The sequence below is a fragment of the Crotalus tigris genome, unplaced genomic scaffold (assembly GCF_016545835.1).
Source record: "Crotalus tigris isolate CLP2741 ecotype Arizona unplaced genomic scaffold, ASM1654583v1 scf7180000019953.484404808:943566, whole genome shotgun sequence".
Lineage (NCBI taxonomy): Eukaryota > Metazoa > Chordata > Lepidosauria > Squamata > Viperidae > Crotalus > Crotalus tigris.
The window spans coordinates 190,710-215,542 of NW_024097788.1; the positions used below are offsets into that span (position 1 = coordinate 190,710).

General features: G+C 40.2%; 1 protein-coding gene across 1 annotated transcript in view; it reads left to right on the forward strand.

The window, feature by feature from the left end:
• The window catches only part of SNTB1 (syntrophin beta 1), a 113,897-nt gene that overhangs the window by 53,809 nt on the left and 35,255 nt on the right, over positions 1–24,833 (forward strand). The window contains exon 2 of the mRNA XM_039365081.1: positions 13,120–13,336. Coding sequence (XP_039221015.1) covers positions 13,120–13,336 — 217 coding nt within the window. The remainder of the gene's footprint in view (positions 1–13,119; positions 13,337–24,833) is intronic.

The window sequence follows — 24,833 nt, forward strand, 5'->3', positions numbered from 1 at the left end:
AAAACACAAACGTTACACGCTGAAAGCTTTGTTAAAAAAGGAAGTTTTCCAAAAAAATAAAACAATGTCTGCCAGGTTTTCTTACGGAGGGGATTACAGGGTGCAAGTGATCATCACAATACCTAATCATAAATACAGGTAGTCCTCGACTTACAACAGTTCATTTAGTGACCATTCGACATTACAACGGCACTGAAAAAAGTGACATGACCATTTTTCACACTTTTGACCATTGCAGCATCCCCATGATCACATAATCAAAATAAAGGATCCCTATACCTATTATTACACATGCTAACAGCAGCAAGATTAGCCGTTGCACAGAGATGGAAGGATAATGAGACACCCTCAGAAGAAGTAATAAATAAGATTTTATCCTGTGCGGAAATGGATAGGTTGACATTAGAACTTAAGGAAAAGAGTGAAACAGATTATTATGAAATCTGGAATAAATTGTACAATTTGTTGGGGGAAAATAGACGGAAAACCTCTCTGATTCATATTGAAAATATTAAATGAAAATTTAGAATATTTATTTATTTATTTATTTATGAGACATATATACCGCTTTAAGTGCGAGCACTATCTAAGCGGTGTACACCAGTAAGCAATGTATATATATATTTACATTGCCCCCAACAATCTGGGTCCAATATAGATGACGGGACCCACCAGAGAGAATATTTAAGAGAAAAAGAGACATTTGTTGGAATATGTGGATTACGAATTATAGAAATCAATTGTTAATGATCTTTCCTTACAAATGTAAACTAAGCAAACACACTGTTAACCAACTATTATGTGATTTATTTTTTAAAAAAATCAATAAAATTTATAAATAATTTTTTTTTTGCATGCCTGGCAACTGACTCATATTTATGAGGTTGCAATGTCTTGGGGTCATGTGATCACCTTTTGTAATCTTCTGACACTCAATGGGGAAGCCAGATTCACTTAACATCTATCATAAAATGGGGCAAAACTCATTTAACAAATGTCTCACTTAGCAACATAAATTTTAGGCTTAATTGTGGTCGTAAGTCCAGGGCTGTCTGTACAGTAAAATTGAAAGGCAGAACGTTCCCAAAAACATTTGTGTGTTGGGTATCCAGGAAAAGAGAAGGGATTTAATATGACATGTAAATTCCAGGAGAAACCTTGTGCATTTCAATAGATTATTTTGTAATAAAAGAAGGCCTCTAACCTACGGTATTTTAATACACAGGAGTAAAAGTTAAATTTGACATTTTTATGCCTGTTTTTAATTGCCTGGAAAATCTGTGCAAGGCAGCATATGAAATGCCTCTAAATTTTCTTGTGGAAGCAAAAAACATTTTCCTCTAAAAATAAAGCCAAGAATGAGAGCCCATTATTCAACATATTAGAAACTGCTGTAATTTCTAAATAAATGGGCAAAAATACATTGTGACCAGATTAAAAATATCAGTTGTCTATTTTGGCAGAGTGCCATTTGAACAAAAGGAATTAATGTGATCAAGCAAGATCTTTAGCAGAATTAAGGATTAAATGTAGATGGTAGGAAATATTTGACTTTCAGTGTTTCCCAACCTCATCAATGCATGGACTTCAACTCCCAGAATTCTTGAGTCAGCATGCTGGCTGAGGAATTCTGGGAATCGAAGCCCACACATCTCAAGGTCAATAAAGTTAAGAAAGATTCCATTAGACCAAATGGATTTTTTGACCAGCATTGCCAAGAAGTAAAACTTTTCATGTCCTGTATTTGTTCTTTTACACACACATTCTCAAAATTCTTTTCCCACGCATAGAAAAGTTTAGAGTTAAGATTTTACTTTCCAAACACAGGGAAGTTCCCCTCCCACATAAGACAGTATACCAGAAATATTTCTGTTATATTATACAAATAAAACTTCAATTGGGAGTCAGCTGTTTTGGATAGAACTGTGCATTTTATATTCTGAATAACACCAGGATTTTTAAAACTCCTTTTTAAAAATAACTATTTCATCCTATGCTAATGAGAATGTGAATAGGAAGGTCTCTGAAGGGTGTGGCAACACAAAATGCAAAGAATTATTACAACAAATGGAAAAAGTTACAAAAACCCACTTTGGATTTCATAGAAAGCTATTGACTTACTTAATCGTCACTTCTTATCTAAGCCACAGTGAGCTGGGTTTCCTCAGCCCAGTGAGCCACAAATCATGGTTTACAAACAATAATGGATGAAGTTACATATTATCCTAAATCAGTGTTTCTCAACCTTGGTAATTTGAAGATGAGTGGACACAGATTTAGTTGGGGAATCATTAAAGAAGAAATGGCAATAACAATGCAGATGCTTATGAAGGGTTCACAACTCAGCATCCTACACCGGCATCAGTGTAGTACTCAAGCTATTGGATATAAACTTCAGAAATTTGGAAGACCTTGGAACATTCAAAATCATATTTTTTTGTACCCAGCTTACCTGAGAATGAAATTGGGGGGGGGGGAATCCCCAATCCCCATATAATGCCACTATTTTTGGCTCAGGGTTAAAATGAAGGGTCCCTGGTGCTCTCTGAGCTTGGTTTTTCTTGCATACATTTCATTACTCAAACTAGGTAACATCATCAGTGCTTCTCCATCTGGAAAGTGTTCAGTTGACGTGTCTTCAGCATGAGTAAAACTTTGAATTTGAATTCAGTGGCCCTTGAAGAGGTATATGCTTCTTTTCATTAGGACGTAGGCTGGATCTATTGTATATCCTGTAGTAGGACAAAGTACTGTGAATTGAAGGAGTAATGACTAAACTACCCCAGAAAAGCCATTACTGTTTGTTAATTATATTCATGGGTAGATGGATTTCCAGGTTGGTGTAGTGGTTAAGGTGCTGACCTAGAAACCAGCAGCCTTTGAGTTCTAGTCCTGCCCTTAAGCATGAAAGACAGCTTGAGTGACTTTGAGCCAGTCACTCTCTCTCTCTCTCTCAGTCCAACTCACCTGAGAGAGCTGTTGGGGAAAATAGGAGGAGGAAGGAGTAGTAGGTATGTTCACCGCCTTGAGCTACCTATAAAGTAATGAAGGCAGGATAAAATAAAAATCAAATCAAATAAATAATTTGTATTGAATTTGAATGTTTCGCTTGGGAGACAGGAAGTGTGATAAATAAATCAAGTAATTATAATCTGGTTTGGTTTTTGTCTTGTTCCATGGGCTGACTTTTAAAAATAGTAACCTCCATCTGCCCTCTGAAATGGTAAATTCCTCTTGCTGGTTCATTCTTCTGCATGTATAGATCAAAATTCAGAACCTTCCTTGAAATGCTAAGCCTTTTTTGTTGTTGTTAATCCTCTCATAAGAGTTCTTTTTTTCTTCTTCTGCATATTCATACATGCAACCAACTGAAAGAGCTTTTTGAGCCATGAAAGTTTCATTTATTCAGTTCTGGTTTTGGATTCCACCTAAAAAAGTGTTTGTGACAAGGACACGGTCTACTAATGTCTAGTTCCTCCTTTGATTCTCTTGGCTTGGAAACCATAATTTAAGAAAGAAGCTCTTCCTGAAGTGATTGTGAGTTGCCAGGACTTTAGCATCAGTTGTAATGTTTTATACTTGGTGTTCCCTGAGCAAATTTTGAAAAGGTGGCAATGGCATTTTTATAAGTAAATAACTCTTAACCACTAATATGCAAGAATGATAATAGGCAGAGAGCTGTTCCAGAGAGGCATGTAATTAAGTGTTTTGTAATCTCACTTAAGGCCATTCAGAGAGCTTGTAAGAACATTGCCTGGCTCCTATTTTCCCCTGGTGAATAACTCCAAAGTATAAATATTTTTGAACACAGCAGGATCACGTTCAATTACAGTACTGCAGCCACGTATTTTGAAAAATGAGAAGTAAAATGATGACTGGAGGAAATTTGTGTGCAGTTATCTTTCGCATGAAGCAAAAAAAATATAAAAATATCTTGGTTTAAATACGCCCAGATAAGTATAGGCTGTATGTGAAAAGTTACTAGAATGGTAGAGCTACCTACACTTTATGTTAGCTATTAATTCATTTCCAAGGCAGGATTTGTATGAGCCTGTTTGCTCATATCTTAAACTGGTGAGGTAGTAGATACATTAACTTATACCAGTGTTTCTCAACCTTGACAATTTTAAGGCATGTGGACTTCAACTCCCAGAATTCCACAGCCAGCATTGCTGGCTGTGGAATTCTGGGAGTTGAAGTCCACATGCCTTAAAATTGTCAAGGTTGAGAAACACTGACTTATACCCATGTGTGGCTTCTTACTTTCTCCTCAGATGGCTGAGGAGAGGTGAGGGCTCAGAAACACTGATTAGTTGTTTGCTATGATTAAGTAACTTATCCAAAACAGAATTGTATTACTTATGATTGGATATGGGTAGCCCTTAACTTACAAACATTTATTTAATGACCGTTGAAAGTTATGATGGTGCTGAACAAAGTGAGTTACGACGAATCCACATATTTATACCCATTGCAGCATCTCTGTGGCCACATGAAAATTTGGGTGCTTGGCAACCAGATGACATGATAGCAGGGTTCCAATATCTCAGGGGCTGCCACAAAGAAGAGGGAGTCAAGTTATTCTCCAAAGCGCCTGAAGGCAGGACAAGAAGCAACGGATGGAAACTAATCAAGGAGAAAAGCAACCTAGAACTAAGGAGAAACTTCCTGACAGTTAGAACAATTAACCAGTGGTACAACCTTTCTCTAGAAGCGGTGAATGCTCCAACACTGGAAATTTTTAAGAAGAGACTGGACAGCCATTTGTCTGAAATGGTATAGGGTTTCCTGCCTGAGCAGGGTATTGGACTAGATGACCTCCAAAGGTCACTTCCAACTTTATTATTATTAAAAAAATGTATTTACCAAGGTTGCAGCATCCTGGGATGAGATGATAAATATGGCAATCTTTCCACCTGACCTCCAACAAAGTCGGGGTGGGGCGGGGGATTAAATTCACTTAACAACCATGTGATTCACTTAACCGCCATGGTGATTTGCTTAACAACCAAGGACAAAAAAGGTTGTAAAATTGCGCACAAGTCGTTTAACAACTGCCTTGCTTAGTGACAGACGTTCTGGTCCCAATGGTAGTCATACATCAAAGACTACATGTACTTCAGGTAGATGCTTTGGGGCGCTAGACAGCACTTGCAATTCTTTAAAACCACTAGATCTTTTCCCCAGATTATCTGGCAGCTGTTCAGGGAGCCCTTTGATCCTGGGAAAAGACATGGCTCTTTTAAAGAATTTCAGATATCTATGTGTTTCGTCCTTGCTTCTTCAAGAGCATTGCACAGCCATGCTGCAAATAACAACATCTTTGGTTTGGATGAGTTGCTTACACATTGCATACCACAGCCAACTCCTACCAGGGTATGCCGACCTTCCTCAATTTATCAGTCAGATATCTCAGATCTATGAAGCCCCCACTGGCACTCACACCACATCTGCTCAATAAGTTTAACATCGATTCCCAATGGAAAGCCAAATGGGTCACTTACCCCCAGACATAGGAAGGCATGTGAATGTACCCATGCAAAAAGTGCCAGGCTTTGAACTACCATGGCAACAACGGACAATCCTGAATAGAATTTGCATCTCACATGGTGTTTGCCAGGACTCACTGGGGCATAATACCCTTCTCTCAGTGTAACTGGGGTGGTGCCACGTCGAACTGTAGATCACATCATGTCTGATCCAGTATCTGATTTTTTTTTTCTTCATATAAACGATGCTGCACTTCAGTGGTTAGATGGCTTAGACACTGGTATCTGAATATAGATCTTTTTAACGTTCATATGTCATTGTGTTTTTCTTAATCTAGGTGAAATATTAATATATATTGCAAGACCATGTACGAGGTGCATACTCTAAATAAATAAATAACAGCCAGCTACCTCTGGCTAGAAAGGTGGGATGTGGATAAATATGCATGAGGTGGCTAGTCACAATATGTTTTGTTTTGCAAGCAGCCAAGAGCAGAGAGTTCTCAACCTTCAGGTAACAGCTTTGACCACAGCCGCACTGTGTAGAGATGATTTGCTAGCCATGTGTCTCCCACATTTGTGGGAGAAATCCCCAAGCTGGAAGCGGGAATCTACACATCTGGAAAAGGCCTGAGTTGGGAAGCACAGATGAAACACAAAGATGCCCTTCCTGAGCAAAAGAGACACAGTAGCTCACCTTCTTTGTTTCTTTATGATTCATGCTTTAAGAAAACATATAAAGAACACAAGGTTGTGTGTGTGTGTGTGTACACATGGAAGCAGATGAAATTTGAAACCTTAGAGCCAAGTGACATTATAAATTTTAAATTGTTTATCTCCTGGTGACATTTGCTGAAAGCTAAGGTTTTGGTATTGCCCATTGTAAAGATCAGCTAACTGGCGGCAGCTGGGTATATCATTCTTTTATTTTAATGTCCGTTTTATTTACCTGGAATACAGGAAAATCTCATCTTACACTTTTTACAACCCAGTGGGTGTTTTTGTCTAATAGTTATCCTGTTTCATATAGACCAGTGGGATGCCTGTGATACACTTACACACTCCATATAAGCTCAGCCATAACATATTTGTCTGATTTTGGTTCAGTGCATTGCGTGGACAGCTCCACTGTGGTTTGCAAATTAGGGTTTATAGCAGGGGTCTTCAAACTTGGCCCTTTTATGACTTGTGGACTTCAACTCCCAGAATTCCTCAGCCAGACATGCTGGTTGAGGAATTCTGGGAGTTGAAGTCCACAAGTCAGAAAAGCGCCGAGTTTGAAGACCCCTGGTTTATAGCTTAGTGCAATGTGTGAATGTGGCCAATTGTGATTTGTTCAACAAACCAGGGCTTAAAAGTGGTTTAACAGCCCAATATATGATTCCCATCATTCTATCTTTTCCTCTTAGGTTAATGCTCAATTTGTAAATAATGCTCGTACTTGTAACACAGTTATTTACCAGGTTTCAAAAATCATTACAGGTAGTAGTCGAGTTACGACCATAATGAAGCCCTGCCCATTAGAGTCGTAAGTTGCAAAGTTATTACCTTTCTTTGAGATGGTTGTTAAGAGAATATGACAATCATTAAGTGAATGCAATGGTGTAAAGAGAACCCTGCAGCCATTAAGCGAACCAATTGTTTTTTGCGTTGAGGTTTTGCCAAAGACTGGAAGTGCCAGTTTTCAGCAAAACTATCACAAAATACGGTTACATGACTATGAGACATTGCAAATGGTCATAAAATGTGGCTGAGCACACAAAGTGTGGTCACATGACCATGGAATGGGAGGCGACCATCTGAAAATCAAATTTGGATTGTAAGCCCCTTTTGGGGGACCATTGTAACATAGAACAGTTGCTAAGCGACTGATCGTAAGTTAAAGATTACCTGTATATTGTCTCCCAAGTTTATCCAGAATCCAGACTCATCATTCCCCTAATCAGAGCAAGACATCTACCTAAAGGAAGCAATAAAATTGGAGGAGTAAATTTGTGTCCTGCAGATTCTCCTTTGGCCTTTAAGATAGCCAGCGTGTTGGGTTCAAATTAGCAGCATCACTAACAAGCCATGATGAGGTCAAAACGATGACATGAATCAACCTCACTGGGCAGGTGCAATTATATAACGAAGTCCTGGGTTTTATGAGAATTGAGAGGAGAATTGGAAAGAAAATATAACTTGTCTCATTCAATTCATTTATCAGCCAGCTAAATTGTTTTTTAATTATCTGCAAGATATATTCGCCAGGCACTTAAAAGCATTTTAAAATATTTTGTTAATCAAAAAGACAACCGAGAATGTTTCAAAACTACTTAATGAAGTGTGTTAGTATTACTGTGCACACCTAATGATTTATCTAGACCATATTTAAGGATTTCTGGCATACACCAAGGCTGATGAGATAAGCATTGATGGGCAGAACATGAGATAATGCCAAATGGTTTCTTTGATATGGCAAGGGAGGTGCCTCTCTAGTTAAACTCCTTTTTTTTCTCTTTTAGCTACAGATAAATTTATCTACAGGTAATTCTTGATTTTAACAACCATTCCTTTAGTGACTATTTGAAGTGAGAACAGCATTGAAAAAAGGGACTTATGGCCAGTTTTCATACTTACAGCCATCTCCATGGTCACATGATCAAAATTTAGCCTCTTGGCAACTGGCATGTATTTATGATAGTTGCGCTGTCCTGGTGTCACATGTTCCCCATTTTTAACCTTCCCAACCAGCTTCCAACAATCAGTCAATGGGGGCCAGATTCACTTACCCACCACCTGCTTCACTTAAGAACTGCAGTGGTTTGCCTAACAACTGTGGCAAAAAGGTTGTAAAATGCAGTGCAACTCACTAAACAACGATCTCTCTTAGCAGCGGAAATGTGGAGCTCATGGATGATTGTAAGTCTAGGACTACTTGTATATCAAAGAGCTAAAAAGAAAGATCAACTATGGCTGGAGTCCAATAACAAGAAGGAATTTTAATGCAATACTTACATTCTGTTCCTAAAAATTTAACATCTGCCTAGAATTATCAGGCAATTTTTTCCCTTGGGGAAAGCAAGAAGCTGGGTTTCAGTGGGAGCCAGTGGGCCCTTCTGACTATAGATTCAGTACATATGAAAAGCAGTTTAGACCTTCAAGGTCATCTCCTTGTAGGAACCCTAATTAATGCATCCCTGTCTAGACGCCATTTCAGCACAGCCGAGAGATCCCCTCACCTTTGGTTAATTGGTTCCACTGTTGCACTGCTGTTATTGTTAGGAAGTTGTTTTCCTAAGACACAGTCAGAGACCTGCCTTCCTGTAACTAAATCCCTTGCTTTGTGCCTTCATGTTAGAACAGTGAGGAAAAAGGTCTTGATCTTCTGTAAGACATTGTTTCTGATTTCAAAGAATGCTGTTATATTGCCCTCAGTCTTCTCTTGGCAAGACTGAAGATCCTCAGTTCCTTCCATCTCTCTTATAAAATGTATGTTTCTTTCCACCTCGTTGCCTTTTGCAACAAGGAGAATAGAACCAAAGGTCTTATTTTGTAAGAAGTGGAACTATTACTTTTTGTGATTTGGAGATTATAGTTCTGTCAGCCCTTCAAGGTAGGCCAACTCGGGGAAAAGGCTCCCCAGAACACAATTCTGAAAGTCAGAGAATCTCTCTCACACTCACATACATTCTCTCTCTTACGTTCTCTTACTATTCCAGGATGCCACTAAAAAACAGAAATTCTAAAATTTCCAGTTGCTTCCTCTTCTTTCTTTCTCCTCCTGATGAGTAGTATCTGGCAACAATAATTGCTGTTCCTGCCAGCTCAAAACTCAATTACCGCCAAATGATGAATCAGTAATATAGAACTGGTGGCTATTAATCAAATATTTAGATATGGCACATTCCATTTTTGAACTACACATAAATATAAGCATTGTACGAGAGGAAGAATAGAGGAGATAGGGAAGGGAAAAAATCTCTATTTTTTTAGAAAAAGGATGGGCAACCTGTAGCCCATATGCACTCTCCAAACTCTAGCTTAAAGTCAGTTCCCAAATGTTGTTGCCAAAATGCAATTTGCCAGTGTGATTTTTGTTGTTGTTGTTGTAGTGTTGACTTTGGTTTTCATCAAAGTCAGACAAAAGTTTTGCAATTGGTGTTGTTTAAATGGCTTGGACGAATCTCTGTCTCTCAAATCTGATGATGCCCTACAACAGGGGTGGGGAATCATGGCCCTTTTATGACTTGTGGACTTCAACTCCCAGAATTCCTGAGCCAGCATGTAGACTTCAACTCCCAAAAGTCCTGAGCCAGCATGGCTGGTTCAAGACTTCTGGGAGTTGAAGTCCACAAGTCATGAAACGGCCATGGTTCCCCACCCCTGCCCTACAAGATTGTTATGTAGATAAAATGTGAAGAAGAGTCTTAAATATAATATGCCATCTTAAGGGCCTGGCATGAATTCAGTTATGAAAATAACACCAAAGTACATCATGTGCTCTGCTATTACTATTCATGATAATTATTCCTTTATTACTCTGTTGCTTACGCAATTGCCCCTAAATGGGAACCAGAACAGTTCCAGTCCCAATTAGGATAGCACACAACTGGGAAAGCTGGCCCTTACTCTGGGGTATCCCATTCAAAATTAGAGATTTTTGTACTCAGTGTGTACATTTTCATCTGTGTTGAAATCCTCCAATTCTCTGGTTTCTCATAACATCCTTTTAACAAAACAAAGACATCTGGATGCAGTTTAAACTGTGTTAGCTGGAAATCATTATTGTCCCTCTTGCTTCCTTTGTGTATCAGTGTGTATGTGTAGATATAGAAAGAGTTTGAAGCTGTTTCCCATTAAGAAGGAGGAATACAAGTAGTCTTCAACTTATAACCATAATTGAGCCCAACATTTCTGTTGCTAAACAAGGCAATTGTTAAGTGAGTTTTGACCCAGTTTATGACCTTTTTGCCACAGTTGTTAAGCGAATCACTCCAGTTGTTTAATGAATCACATGGTCATTAAGCAAATCTGGCTTCCTCCATTGCTTGTTAGAAGCCAGCTGAGAAGGTTACAAATGGTGACCCACGTGATCCCAGGATACTGCAACTGTCATAAATACATGCCAGTTGCCAATTGCCCAAATTTTGATCACGTGACCACGGGAATGCTGCAGTGGTCGTACATGTGAAAATTGATCCTGTCACTTTTTTCACTGCTATCGTAATTGCACAGTCCTTCAATGAACAATTGTAAGTAGAGGACTATCTGTGTGTGAAAATTTGGTGGTTATGATAAATGAAGTTTTTTTTTTTAAAAAAAACCAAACTTTCACTACAAGGGTCATATTTGGGTGTGTGTGCATATTTTAATATCAGTCGCTTCCTAAAGCTGGCAAAGCTAGAAAGTCTCTAATTCTCTGCCTTTGATCAAATTTCTTCTTTCTTTCAACTTTACTTTCCTTTTACCTGCATCGTACCATAAGCTGATATTTCCCATTTTTGTTCCCTTACAGAATCAAAGTGAAACCCTGCAGTTTCAAGTCTTTTTTTCTTTTCTTTTTTGCTGTTGTTATTGTTATGGCTAACCTGAATGAGTCACAAGATGTTCAAGAATCTAATTAGGAAAAAAAACAACGAAGCTTGATAGATTTGATCGCGTTTGTCCGTCTGACTTGCAAGACGGGTGTTTTTATTCTTTTTCTTTTTTTTCCTCCTTCCGAAATGTCATCTGTGAATATATAACAAAGGCTTAATTGTGGAAATGTTGAAGCTTTGGTGAAAATGGGTGCCAATGAAGTGCTCTTTAGAACACGGCACTGGCTGGCTGTCGGCCCAGCTAACAGGAAAATAATGAAGCTGTTAGCATATGGCAGCAGATTAATTCACTCAAAAGACAATTCCTCGTTGGCGTTGTTTTCAGAGCGGAGGGGTGAGGTGGATTTTTGGAGGAACCAGAAACAAATGTTGTAATCTTAATTACCTGACTTCAATTTCAAATTTGTTGGACACAAAGAGAGCAGATTTATTCAATAGTATGTGATGACAATTAGAACTTCAACCTGAAAAAGAGGTTGGGATCAACTCATAGACAATTGTTACCAGGCACTTTATCAATTCATTTGTGTATTGTTAGTCTAGTTAGCATTGAGTAAAGGCTATCTTGGGCTTTTTCCAGCTTGTTAACTTCAGAGATTTGGGAGCTCAATTCTTTTTGGCTGAGGGTGATAGGCCTTCTGATCCTACTCATTTGATGGGTGTTATATTGTGAACAATGATAAATCGTTGTTTTCATGTTGTTTTCATGTTCACACTGTATGGGTGCAGTTAAAACACTATTTTTACAACCTGGCTGACCAGACTATATCAAGGAAGATCATGAGGTGGTTGTTGCATGGATAAAATTAAAGGTTATCCCTGAATAAGTTGGTTTGGTGTATCAGAGAAAAAAATCATAATTGGAGTAAATAAATAAAAATAAAGTAAAAAGGCACACTTCTTTCTTAGAGGAGAAGTAGGTGTAAAAAACAAATTAACAGAAACACTTGAGCTTGGAACTAAAAGTGATATTTTAAACTTCAGGTAGAGGAGTCAAAACACATCCATGTAAATATACAGTATTTTGTAAAAAGAAAGATTGTCTTAAATTAGTTGCATTCTTGTTGGAGAAATAGAAACTGTTTCTAGTGTTTCACACTGGGAGGCTTTTCTGAATCGGCTTAGCTGACCTCCAGATAACTCCCAGAATTCTCAGCAATTCTTTCTAAATGGAGTTGTGGCCTGGAGTTACTGCACTTTGGGTGCTCGGCAGCACAATCACATTTATGGCCCTTTGTACCATTCTGCAGTCATGTGAATGTGTTTTATGTCAGTTTTGCAGAAAAAGGAATTTCTGGTTTTAGGGAAAACTGGGTTCACTTAATGATTGCCACAAAAAAACCAACATAAAATTGGATAGGTCATATGACCAACTGGTTTTACGACCATTATGACGTTTGACCACAATCCACTAAAGTTGTAACTTCAGGACCAATGTGGTCACACTTGCAAGTTGAGTCATGGCAGTTGGATTTCTTTCTTTCTTTCTTTCTTTCTTTCTTTCTTTCTTTCTTTCTTTCTTTCTTTCTTTCTTTCTTTCTTTCTTTCTTTTTGTTTTGTTAAGTTCAGTTGCCATGACTCAGTTTACAGACATTTCTACCTGGAAGACAGGTTTTCTTCGATATAAGCACTAGACTTGTTCTCCTAATGTTTGGCGCAGAGAATCAGGACCATTCCTTGGATTACAGCAGGGATCTTCAAACTTGGCCCTTTTATGACTTGTGGATTTCAACTCCTAGAATTCCTCAGCCAGGCACGCTGGCTGAGGAATTCTGAGAGTTGAAGTCCACAAGTCATAAAAGGGCCAAGTTTGAAGACCCCTGGATTACAGGATAACAGATTTATTCAGACCAAGCCACAAGAATCTAGTCAGCTAAAGTTCAACACTAAATTGATGCCAAATAAGGTCAGCAGAATTCAAGAGGGGTTGGACTTGGACTATTTGTGGAAACGTAAAGACTCTAAGCTAATGACACATTTAACTCCGCTCGCCAGCTCTGCCTTCTCTTCTTCTGTACTGATGCTTTAATTTGCTTTCCTCTTCCTTTCAGTGAAATACATGCGAGAAGCCACTCCTTATGTGAAGAAAGGATCTCCTATTTCTGAAATCGGATGGGAAACTCCTCCTCCTGAGTCCCCCCGTTTGGGCAACCCAACCATTGATCCTCTGTTGCCGCTGTCTCTCAACATCCACCGAGACAAAAAAACCATCCCACTCAAAATGTGCTACGTGACGCGGAACATGGCTATGTTAGATCCAGAAAACAGGTAAGCAGACCTGGGTGGGGGAGAAGAACACTTCCTTCCCATGATATTCATTCTTCCTTATTTTTGTGGATCAAGGGCAGATTCAATCCATAACAGAAGTAGGCAGCAGCTGTCTTTCTTCCCCCTTCTTTTCCTCTCTGTATATTTCCTATATTCAGCAGAGAAGAGTAGAAAGGGTGCATCTTACTTCGTTGATGTCCAGAAAGGAGGACAATTTGTTGGATAAGAGAATAATAAGAGTTGGAAGGGACCTTGGAGTCTTCTTGTCCATCCCTGTGCTCAAGCAGGAAACCTTATACCACTTTAGACAAATAATGTCCAGTCTCTTCTTAAAGACCTCCAGTGATGGAGCACCCACTACGTCTGAAGGCAAACCATTCCACTGAGTAATTGTTCTCACTGTGAGGAAATTTCTCCTTAGTTCTAGGTTGATTCTGTTCTTGATTAGTTTCCATCCATTGCTTCTTTTCTTGCCTTCAGGTATTTTGGAAGATAGGTTGAGTCTTCTTCTTTGTGGCATTGGTACTTAGGTATTGAGTCCTTCTGGAGTTCTTCTAAGTAGATTGCAGGCATTCCAGGACTTAAGGAATGTTGCTTCTGTAACAGTATCTGAATATCTTTCTCAAGGCCATCTCCATGGCTCTCTATAGCAGTGCTGTGCCTGCGTTAAAAAGCTTGCTGCTGTACTGTTGAATTTGCCAAGTGACAAAATATATGTAGCTTTGGTGGCAAAGCTACATATACTTTCTATTCACTGGATGTGTGTGGGGGTGTCAATTTCCTCTCCTCTTTGAATCTCCTTCACAAAACCTATTATGGCAGGTCCTTCAGCATTCTAGGGTCTGCCAGACTTCAACCTCCCATGACTTTGTTTTTTTAATTAAAGAAAAACCCTACTTGTGTAGACAGCTCGCTGCAAAGCCCCTTGCATCGTCTTTAATTGTAAGATTGTAAGCACCATAGACATTCTGTCACAATAAGAGATGTCCGCAGCCAGCATTTTGTTTGGAAGTGTCCAAACTTTCCAGGGTTGGACAATTGGTTTACAGAAGTAAACGCAGAACTGGTAGGGAGCCGTCAGGTTCTCCAAGTCAAAACTCCTGCAGTAAATCAGAGACCTTCTGACTTTACATAGCTTGGCTTGACCTAGATTGGGCAGAATTCTCACAGATATATCCTGGCTAGATTAAAAAAAAGTTCTTGCACACAAAAATGAAGTTCAATGAAAGTGCTGGTTGCTCATTGCACAACTAGAGGTCTGGATTCCCTCTTACAATCACAGTGGTTTAAGCCCATTTTTTTTTCACCCTCTTCTTACCATGAGTCAACAAAGTTCTTGCTCAACATGAAAGGCTGAAAGGGACCCCAAACCAGATTTTTGCCTGTAAAGTCTAAAAAGAGTTCATGTATTTCAAATTTCTGTATTTGTAATATGGTAAGGAATATATGTAATTACACTGATTCAAAGAAATCACATCAAAATAGTTGACTAGATTAATTAAATTTTAGCTTCATATCATCAATTACATTACGGAAGGGACAACTCACTGAGGTCAAGTCACCACAGCCAACTCACCACAGCCAACTCTCCATAGTATAAGTTTCTGTTATAATTGAATTTAACAATTCAATTTAATTATTTAAAATAAATAATTTTTTTTTTAATTTTTGTCATTCACATTTCATTCTGTCCCTCCTTTTGCATCCTTTCTTTAATGATTCTGTTCCACCACTTCTTTGATATTAATGTAACTCTTGTCCCATGGCAAATTGGCTATGGAGAATTGTCATTGACTCTTACATTATACTTGTGCTGTTGAGTATTTTCCTTATAACTAGTAATTCAGGGTGGCGTACATACATAATACTCCTACTATTTTCCTCATAACAATGATCATCTGAGATGGGTTGAGCTGGATGACAGTGACTGGCTCAAAGTCACCCAGCTGGCTAGAAACCCAAGCTTTTAGGTGACATGGACTCGTTCCATAGAGATGGTTTTTTTCCCTGAACCGGGGGAAGCGTGGTTTTGTGTGCTGCCTGCATCCTACACGTGCACGGATAGTGCTTTACTTGTGAGGTCCAGTTCCTGGCAGATCGCGGACCAGTACCAATCCACAGACTAGGGATTGGTACTGCCTTAATCCCTAGACCAAAATGGCGCCCAACATAGCATTTTTCTTACGCAGAGAATATGTTCAAGTAGGAAAAGGGTTGTAGAATCAATTGTCATGCACACAGGTCTATGTCCATTCACATAGAAGTTCTATTGGCTGAAGTTTTCCATGGCATACAGAATAAGGACTTGAACCAAGGATGTATCAGAAAAATAAGGATGGTAGCCCAACCATGCAATCAAAGCTTAATCCCTTTTTATATGCATTGTGACAAACATAATAAAGGGCAGAGTTTCAACAAGTAAAAATCCAATGAGATTTGGATTAAAGTCTTACTACCCAGAACTTAGCCACATCAGTTGGGCATGCTAAATAGTTCAAGAATATCTGAAAGCTTAAAATAATGAAAGCCAGTCTGGAACTTGATTGCCTTGATTGCACTCTTCTATTTTGGCAGATGTTGTGCTTCATGGCCAGTGTTAAAAAGCAAGAAATGGCATTGGGGGACTGAATTCCTTAGCCTAATTTGAGCCACCAATCTCTGGGCATTTGCTTACCTGGGAAGTGAGAAAAGGCAGCCTGGGGAAATGAATGGGAAATGAGACTTTGATAGGTCTTTAGTGCTTCCAGGCTCTAAAAATAGGATAAGCTTATTGGTCCTCATTCATAATGTATGGAGAGAGTTGCATCACACCACCCACCTGTAAGCCTCTTGGGCTAGGAGAGAGAATCTGTGAAATTAGAAAAGGCTGATGGGGTAAATCAGACATGTCAAACACAAGGCCCAGGGGCCGGATGCGGCCCGCAAAGTGGTTTCATGTGGCCCATGAAGCCATCCTGGAAACAGTGAGGGAACGGCCCCCATTGCCTTGGCCCTGGCCCAGGCCGGCTGGCCAGGAGCCAATGTACAATTTTGTGGTGGCCATCTATGCTGAAACACATTCAGTCTCCCTCTGACTTTGCCCTGGTACCCATCATGAACAACCTGGCTAAGGAGAACAAGCACAGCAGCAGCAGCCTTGAGGAGGAGGTAAGTGCAGCTGGGCACCCCCTTGGGGAAGTGGGGCTGGGCTTGGTGCCATGGGTGCTTGAGGGCCAGGCTGGGCATTTGACCTCTGCTGCCCAGGGCTTTGGGCAGCCTGCACCACCATCCAGCCCCCCCCCCACATGGCCTGAGAGGAACAGTGAGGCTCCTCCATTGGACCATGCCTTGGCACTTGCCCTGGTCCCACCCCCTTCTGCCAGAGACCCTCAGATCTGTCCCACTTCTGCCCAGCCCCCACAGGCACCATTGATGGGAACGATGTAGAGCTGGCTATCCCCACCCAGTAGGTCAAACCCACTCCCTCCACGCCCACCCAGTAGGCTGCACCTACCCTGGCCACATACCCCCACCCCCCCAAGGGCAACTGCAATGCTGATGTGGCCCTCAATGAAATTGAGTTTGACACCCCTGGGGTAAACGAAGAAGAATGGCCTTTTTGTCCCCTATTTAACATAAAGGAATCCAAAGAAACTTCATTAGCATCTAGCACTTCTTCATAAGAGGCAGAATCCCAAAGAGTTTGTTGTTTGAGAGAGGGCTCAGTGATATATCCAGGGGCTACACAGTATGGTTGGAGTTGTCTTATAACAGTGAATCATTGGGGTTGGATCAGATGGGAAAGATCAGGTCCATACATGAACGTGCAATTGAACTGATTTATTGCTAAACAGCCTATGCACAGGAATCCTCTCAGCTAATGGTTAGCAGCCTGCTTAGGGTTAGATTGTTGTTGTTGTTAGTTGCATAGTCATGTCTGACCCATCGCAACCCCATGGACAACGTTCCTCCAGGCCTTCCTGTCCTCTACCATCTTCTGGAGTCCATTTAAGCTCATGCCTACTGTTTCAGTGACTCCATTCAGCCAACTCATTCTCTGTCGTCCCCTTCTTCTATTGCCCTCAATCTTTCCCAGCATTAGGCTCTTCTCCAGTGAGTCCTTCCTTCTCATTAGGTGGCCAAAGTATTTGAGTCCACAGAATTCTAGGAGGGTAAGACTTAGGCCACTTGTGACTATGTAGAGATTCTAGGCTGATCCCTCTTTTAACTCCATCCCCAGATTCTGCCACTCCTACAAGGCCCCGTCCTGTCCCTCTGTAGTTCAGAATCATCTGTAACTTCCAGAAGAAAATTGAATAGCTAAGACAGTGCTCTATTGCAGATACACATTCATTCATTAATGAGAATCAGGAAATCGAATTAATTAAGTTGTTAATTGCTATTAGTTAATTAAGATATTAGCAAGCACATTACTATTGTGATAGTTCTGTTTATGGATGGAGTTATATTTTTATCGGAAGTCATCAAGCCTGGCCGCTTTTGATGAGAATTGAATCCTACCTAGTATATTTGCTTATGGTTTTCTGCCCTTTTTTAGGGACATCAGGAATTGTCGTGGACAGATACAGATACTGTGTGTGGGATAGGAGTGGAACCAGTTTCTATAGAAAAAGTACAGCAAAAGGATTTCTATAGGAGTTTTTCAGGGCTTTGTAGGTAACATAGTACAGTATGGTATGGAATACTGTAGATATATACTACACACACACACACACACACACACACACACTGTGTATATATATTATATAATATGGACTAGAAGACTTCCAAGGTCCCTTCCAACTCTATTATTCTATTACTATTCATATGTCCACCCAATTATCTGTTTTGCAGATAATGGCAAAAATACCATTACTCCAATTCTTCTAAGAAATTTGTTCCACAAACTCAGATTAGAAAGTGGATTCCTCTGTTGGTAGAACTGAGCAGATTCCATCACAATCCACATGTCAATTTCCTGGTCTGGGAACTCAAGTGACATAGGTGTGCAAATCAGAAAGCATCTGTCTTCCCCTCCTGGACTTGTCCATAGGTCATTGTTCTGTGCCACAGGTCACCACCTTTAACTGGCTGGATTCTGCTGGGAATTGCGCAGCATCAAGCTTCAGCATCTCACTTGGTATTTGTAGCCGAAGAGGGTTTTTTCAAAATCCCGAGTTTGTCTTCTATTTACTGACTATGGTTCATCTTCATTTATTTAAGAGCACCTTAAAGTGAAAAGGGAAAGTGAAAATGGAGGGGAGAAATACAAGTTGCTTCTGTAGAGATTATGCACTGGAGGGTGGCTAAATGAGGAATCCAGGCAGTGAAATACCAAATATTGGAATCAAAACAAAGGATTTCATATAACCAGAGCAAATTCATTTCTTAATCTGCATGATGTTCTTGGCACAAAACTTCTTATTTTATCTTGCATTATTGCCTCTCGTTCTAGCATATTGTTCCGAGGAGAGAAGCTTATTTAGAACAGGGTCTTTTTTCTAGCAATGCATCTTGGTCAGGTCCATTAAAGCAAAATCAGATTACTGGCTTGGTTTTCCTGCAAAGTCAGGGGCACAGTAATACTTTTGGAAACTGCCTTCAATATAAATGGTCCTTGCTTAATGACTTTCTGCTTAGTGTCTGTTCAGAGTTACAGTGGATCCCCAAAAGGTACTTATGACCCTATTTGAAATTTGAGGGCTGCATACACACATACATACAAGGTCATGTGATAGTATCTTGGGTGCTTGACAACCAGCTTGCATTTGCAACCAGTTTGCAGTGTTCCCCAGCCATGTGATTGCTCTTCAGTTTTTTGCTGATTTCCGGGATTTACTTCTGTTTTCTGGAGAAAACACTTCATTGGATATAATAGATTCATTGAAACACCACAGCCTTGGCTTAACAACCATGCCTTTTTCTTAATGACCACTTCAAAAAAGATGATTACATTGTGCACAGTCACATCTTGCAACTTATGACCATAATTCCCAGCTCAGTTACGGTCACAAATCAAGGATTACCTGTACGGTTCTGAAGACTAATTAGATTCACATATGCATAAGCATAATTTTTGGTGAGTCTTCTGGATCATGCTACCACAGCCATGTTATAAATGATTGCGTATACATGAATATGCCTGTGAAGCTGTCTGACAGGGCTAAATGCTTGATTTGATGTGGAAAGGAGAACAGAACACAATGTCTTCTTATTATACCCATTGAGCAGTTCATTAATTTTAAAATAAAAGTGAGATTACTTATTAGTCTGTCAGTATACCTAGAGGTGACCATCAGCTTGAGAAATTTTGGTCTAGGTTAATACAGCTGTATAGATTGTGAAATTGAGCTCTTATTTAAACATGGTTGTGAATACTACCACCAATATGGCCCAGCCAGTGAAAAAATAAGAGCTCAGCTAATGGAAAATGCTGAAACTGTTTTTATTAAGAATATCTGACTTTCTTCTGAATACATGCACATATACATTTTTATGTTTTCACAGTTTTGTGCCTAATATTTTTGCAACATATTTTCTACTAAGACAGCAAACTTTTCTGTATCATTTTTCTGAATGTGTGCAGTCACTAATATACTGATTTAAATTGCTAGCAAACTGCTCTGAAAAACAGAGGTCTCTGAATTTTGAATGGCACTTTTGGATTGCATATTGGTTCAATATGCATTGAGGTTGCATTTGAGTGGAAACTCTACTTTTTTCTTTACCAATGTCCCAGAGATGGGACAGATTAATTCTGTTTATGCAGAGAAGGTTTGAAGGTTTGTGGCAAGTGACACTATGCACAGGATGACAAGAAAAGTAGAAAAATAAGGTAGCTTTGACCATGCTGGCTGGGAATTCTGGAGATTGGAGTTCCAGTAGAACATAGAATAATAGAATTGGAAGGGACCTTGGAGGTCTTCTAATCTAACCCCCTGCTGAAGCAAGAGACCTTATACCAGTGGTGGCGAACCTATGGCACGGGTGCCAGAGGCGGCACTCAGAGCCCTCTCTGTGGGCCCGCGTGCCGTCGCCCTAGTCCTAGGCCTTCAGCTGGGTTTTATAAAACCGTTTCACTTTAGGCCTCCGCTGCCATGTGCAAAAAAAAAAAAAAGATTCAATCAGTCAATTTCAACTTCTGGCGGGAAAAAAAGATCTTGCAAAGTTGGAGTTGATTGATTGAACTTTTTAGTCCCACCCAGTCTGCCGTTACCACCGCAGCCACAACTACCCAATTGGCCACACTCAGCCAATGGGCCATACCCACCCGGCACCCAACGATGATGCATAAGTGGATTTTGGATTGCAGTCTGGGCACTCGGTCTCTAAAAGGTTCACCATCACTGCCTTATATCATTTCAGACAAATGTTTGTCCAGTCTCTTTTTTAAAGGCTCCAGTGATGGAACACCCACAACTTGAAGGCAAGCTATTGCATAGGTTGATTGCTCTCACCGTTAGAAAATTTATCCTTAGTTCTAGGTTGCTTCTCTCCTTGGTTAGTTTCCATCCATTGTTTCTTGTCTTGCATTTTGGTACTTTGGAAAATAGTTTGATCCCCTCATCTTTGTAAGAGTCCTTCAAATATTGGAACACTGCCATCATGCCATCCCCTCGTCTTTCTTTTCAATAGAGACATGCCCAATTCCTGTAACCATTGTTCGTATGTTTTAGCCTTCAACCCTGTAATCATTTTTTGTTGCTCTTCCAATGTTGTACATTTAGAGGTTGCCAACTTGAGGGTTTTATTGTCATTTTATAAGGAACTTTGAGATGTTTTTATTGACCATGGAGGCTTTAGAGAAAAGATAGTTGTTTTTTTAATATGGTTATCTGACCAGGCTTTTTGAAAGCACAATAGCATTTGTATTCATGGCTAGAAGACAGTATATGTATATATATCATGGCAGACATCTCCTATTTAAATGCACAGTTCCTTTAGGCCAATGTGGGCTTTATCAAAAATGTTCTGTATGCAGTGTTTACATAACTGTGGTGGAGGGTATGAAGAAACAGAGCTGTGGCATTACCATAAATATTTCCAGACAAGGGGAAATTTAAAAGAAAACTTTTATCACCAAATTGCAGATAATGTCATGTTTCAGAAGCCAGATCCGAGAAAAAAGCCAGTGAGGTTTATAGAAGAGCAGATTGCAGTAACTTAAAATAGTGTTTTGGTATCATATATTCTCACTGCAGACAAAAAATCAGTAACCATGCCTGGGGGCATTCATGTTGGAAAGCCAGATAGAATAGAGAAGAATATGTCCACATTGACTGTTGCCCTGTTATTGCAATGAGAGTAATCCTCAAAAATAATACAAAGCAGAACCAACTCATCTCCACACTGGTTTTTTTTTTTTTGTTGTTGTTGTTCTTTGTCTTGTTGACTTTTTAATTGTGTCTTTAGAGAAATGACACCATCCATTTTTAGAGATGGAACGGTACTAATTTAATGAGTACCATTTTTGTTGGTCAACAAGATGTTTGCTGATAATGTTTTATCAGTGAATACATTGATTTCCAATAAGTTGTTTTCTCAGACACTCATTGCAGCTTTCTAATTGTCCAGTTTGAACATAATGGTTAATTGTGGTCTCACCCCACACCCAAGGTGGACAAATTGTAGTGAGTTGTATCTTGTAGTGAGTTGTATCTTGTACTGTCTCCTTTGCCTTTCAGTCATGCTGAGATGGCAGTTCCCTAAATTCAAAGCCGGCATAAGAGGTTAATATTTAAGGCGTGATTAGATTTATTGTCAGTGTTTGCTGCAGCAGACTGATGCCATTTGATAGATTTATATTCTTATTTTTCTCCAAGAGTTCAGGGTGACATATATGGGGATAATCCTTCATTTTAATCCCCATAAGAACAAACCAGTGAGGTTGGTTGAACTAAGAGACAAACTTAAAGGGAAGCCAGTGGATTTCCATAGATGGAAATAGGCTTGAATTTTGATCCCTCATCTCCTAGAACAGGGGTAGGCAACCTTGGCTCTTTTATGACTCGTGGACTTCAACTCCCAGAATTCCTGAGCCAGCATGGCTCAGCTTGGAAACCTCTCCCTTTCCTCTCAGGCTGGCTCAAGAATTCTGGGAGTTGAAGTCCATGAGTCATAAAAGAGCCAAGGTTGCCTACCCCTGTCCTAGACCAATATCTTAACCACTACGTCATACTGATCACCAATATGGAAACTCTTAAATTAAGCTCTATTCCCCTCAGTTGGTCTTCAACTTAACACCACAATTTAGCCCAAAATTTCTGTTGCTAAGTGAGATATTTATTAAGTGAATTTTGCTCCGTTTTAAGACCTTTCTTGCCGCAATTGTTAAGTGAACCACTGCAGTTGTTAAGTGAGTAACATGGTTGTTAAATGAATCTGGCTTCCCCATTGACTTTGCTTGTCAGAAAATTGCAAAAGATGTCACATGTCCCCGGAACACTGCAACCGTCATCAATACCTTGCCAGTTGCCAAGTGTTTGAATTTTGATCACAGGACTATGGGGATGCCGCAGTGATTGTGTGAAAAACGGTTATAAGTCACTTTTTTCAGTCACTAAAGGAAGTGTTGTAAGTCGAGGACTACCTATAGCTGCCCGGTTTTCATTTCTTTAATTAGCACTGAGTCTCCAGGGTCTTGTATAGAAAAAAAAAACAGTTCCCACAAAGCTCTTTGCTCCTCTTTAACCAGTGGCGTTAGGAATTGTGTAACTCATGCCCCCATTGTGTAACAGTTCTTCCTCTGTTAAGCTGTTCAGTTTTTTTCAGGTACTTTTCAGCTGAATGTTTATGGAGATTCTCAGTCATCCAGGTCATGGTTGTCCCAAAGGTGCTTTATTCACGAGGCAACTGGACTTTCTTGTTTTTCTTTGAAGACGTTTCACTTCTCATCCAAGAAGCTTCTTCAGAATCAGAGAAAAACAAGAAAGTCCAGTTGCCTCCTGAAAAAGCACCTTTGGGATACTTTGCAGCTGGGTTAGATCAGTGTTTCTGAACCTTGACAATTTTAAGGCATGTGGACTTCAACTCCCAGAATTCCACAGCCAGCATTGCTGGCTGTGGAATTCTGGGAGTTGAAGTCCACATGCCTTAAAATTGTCAAGGTTCAGAAACACTGGGTTAGATGAATGGATGGTGACATTTCAGGGCCATTTGTGGACTTGATCGCCCAGATTGGATGACATGAGAAGATTGAGCTTCACTGATCCAATCCTGTGGTGTCAGTTGATTCTGCTGCTTGATGTTGCCACTCCGTGGAGAAAGAACAGAACAAGCATCCTTCGTCATGTTTGGCTTCCAAAAGAATACATCTTTCTCCAGTAAACATTTTCTGCCATTGGACAAGCTGTCCTTTCCTATGTAGGGAAGACAGTGGCTTTAGCTCTCTTCTTGGAAGTAATGGAAGGGAAAGAGGGCCCAAAAGTGCTTTTTCAAAAGGCCAAGGACTTTAGTTTTTGTTTTCCTTTGAAGATGCTTCACTTCTCATCCAAGAAGCTTCTTCATTTCTTCAGTTCCAGAACTGAAGAAGCTTCTCAGATGAGAAGCGAAATGCCTTCAAAGAAAAAAACCAAAACCAAGTCCAGTTGCCTTTTTAAAAAAGCACCTTTGGGACAACCGTGACCTGGATGACTGAGAATCTCCATAGACAAAGGAAAGATGGGTTACAGGTAGACTGGGCAAACCTTCAGCAATCCACTGTTTTGTTCTGTTTTTTACATCCCATGCCATATTGAAGACTGATGATGAGGAACAGGTGAAATGGAACTGCAGTGGAATGCCAAGCTTATAGCAGTGGTTCTCCACCTATGGGTCGCGACCCCATTTGGGGTCGATCGACCATTTCACAGGGGTCGCCAAGCAAGGCTGTCTGCCATTTTTTCCCCTTTTCCGGCAGGTGCCTTACCTCCCTTGGGCTGGGCCAGCTGGTGGCCCAGCCGGTGGTCAGCCTGCTCCGTCTCTGCCGCTTGCCAGCTACGGCTCAGCCGGCACAGGGGGCGGCACCACGCATGCATGGCGGTCCCGGGCAGGGAAAGTCCTCAACTTACAACTGGTTGGGTAGTCCTCAACTTACGACCAGTTTAGTCCTCGATTTACGACTGGTTTAGTCCTCAACTTACGACCGGTTGGGGGTCGCGGCATTAAAAAGGTTGAGAACCACTGCCTTATAGGGAGCCCTGGCAATGCGGTGATTAGAGTGCAGTATTGCAGGATAACTCTGCTCACAGCCTGGAGTTCAATGCTAATGGGGCTCAAGGTTGAATCCATCCTTCCCAGGCCGGTAAAATGAGAACCCAGATTGTTGGGGGCAATATGCTGACTCTGTAAACCGCTTACAGAGGCTGTAAAGCACCACAAAGCGCTATATAAGTCTAAATGCTATTGCTATGTGCTACCTGACAGGAGCCCATTTCACTAGCTATGTTAAGTTTGATTTTACTCAATGGACTACAGGTTCCCCATCTCTAGCATGGTAATTTTTCACATTTCTACACCTACAAATCCGGTAATCGGACTG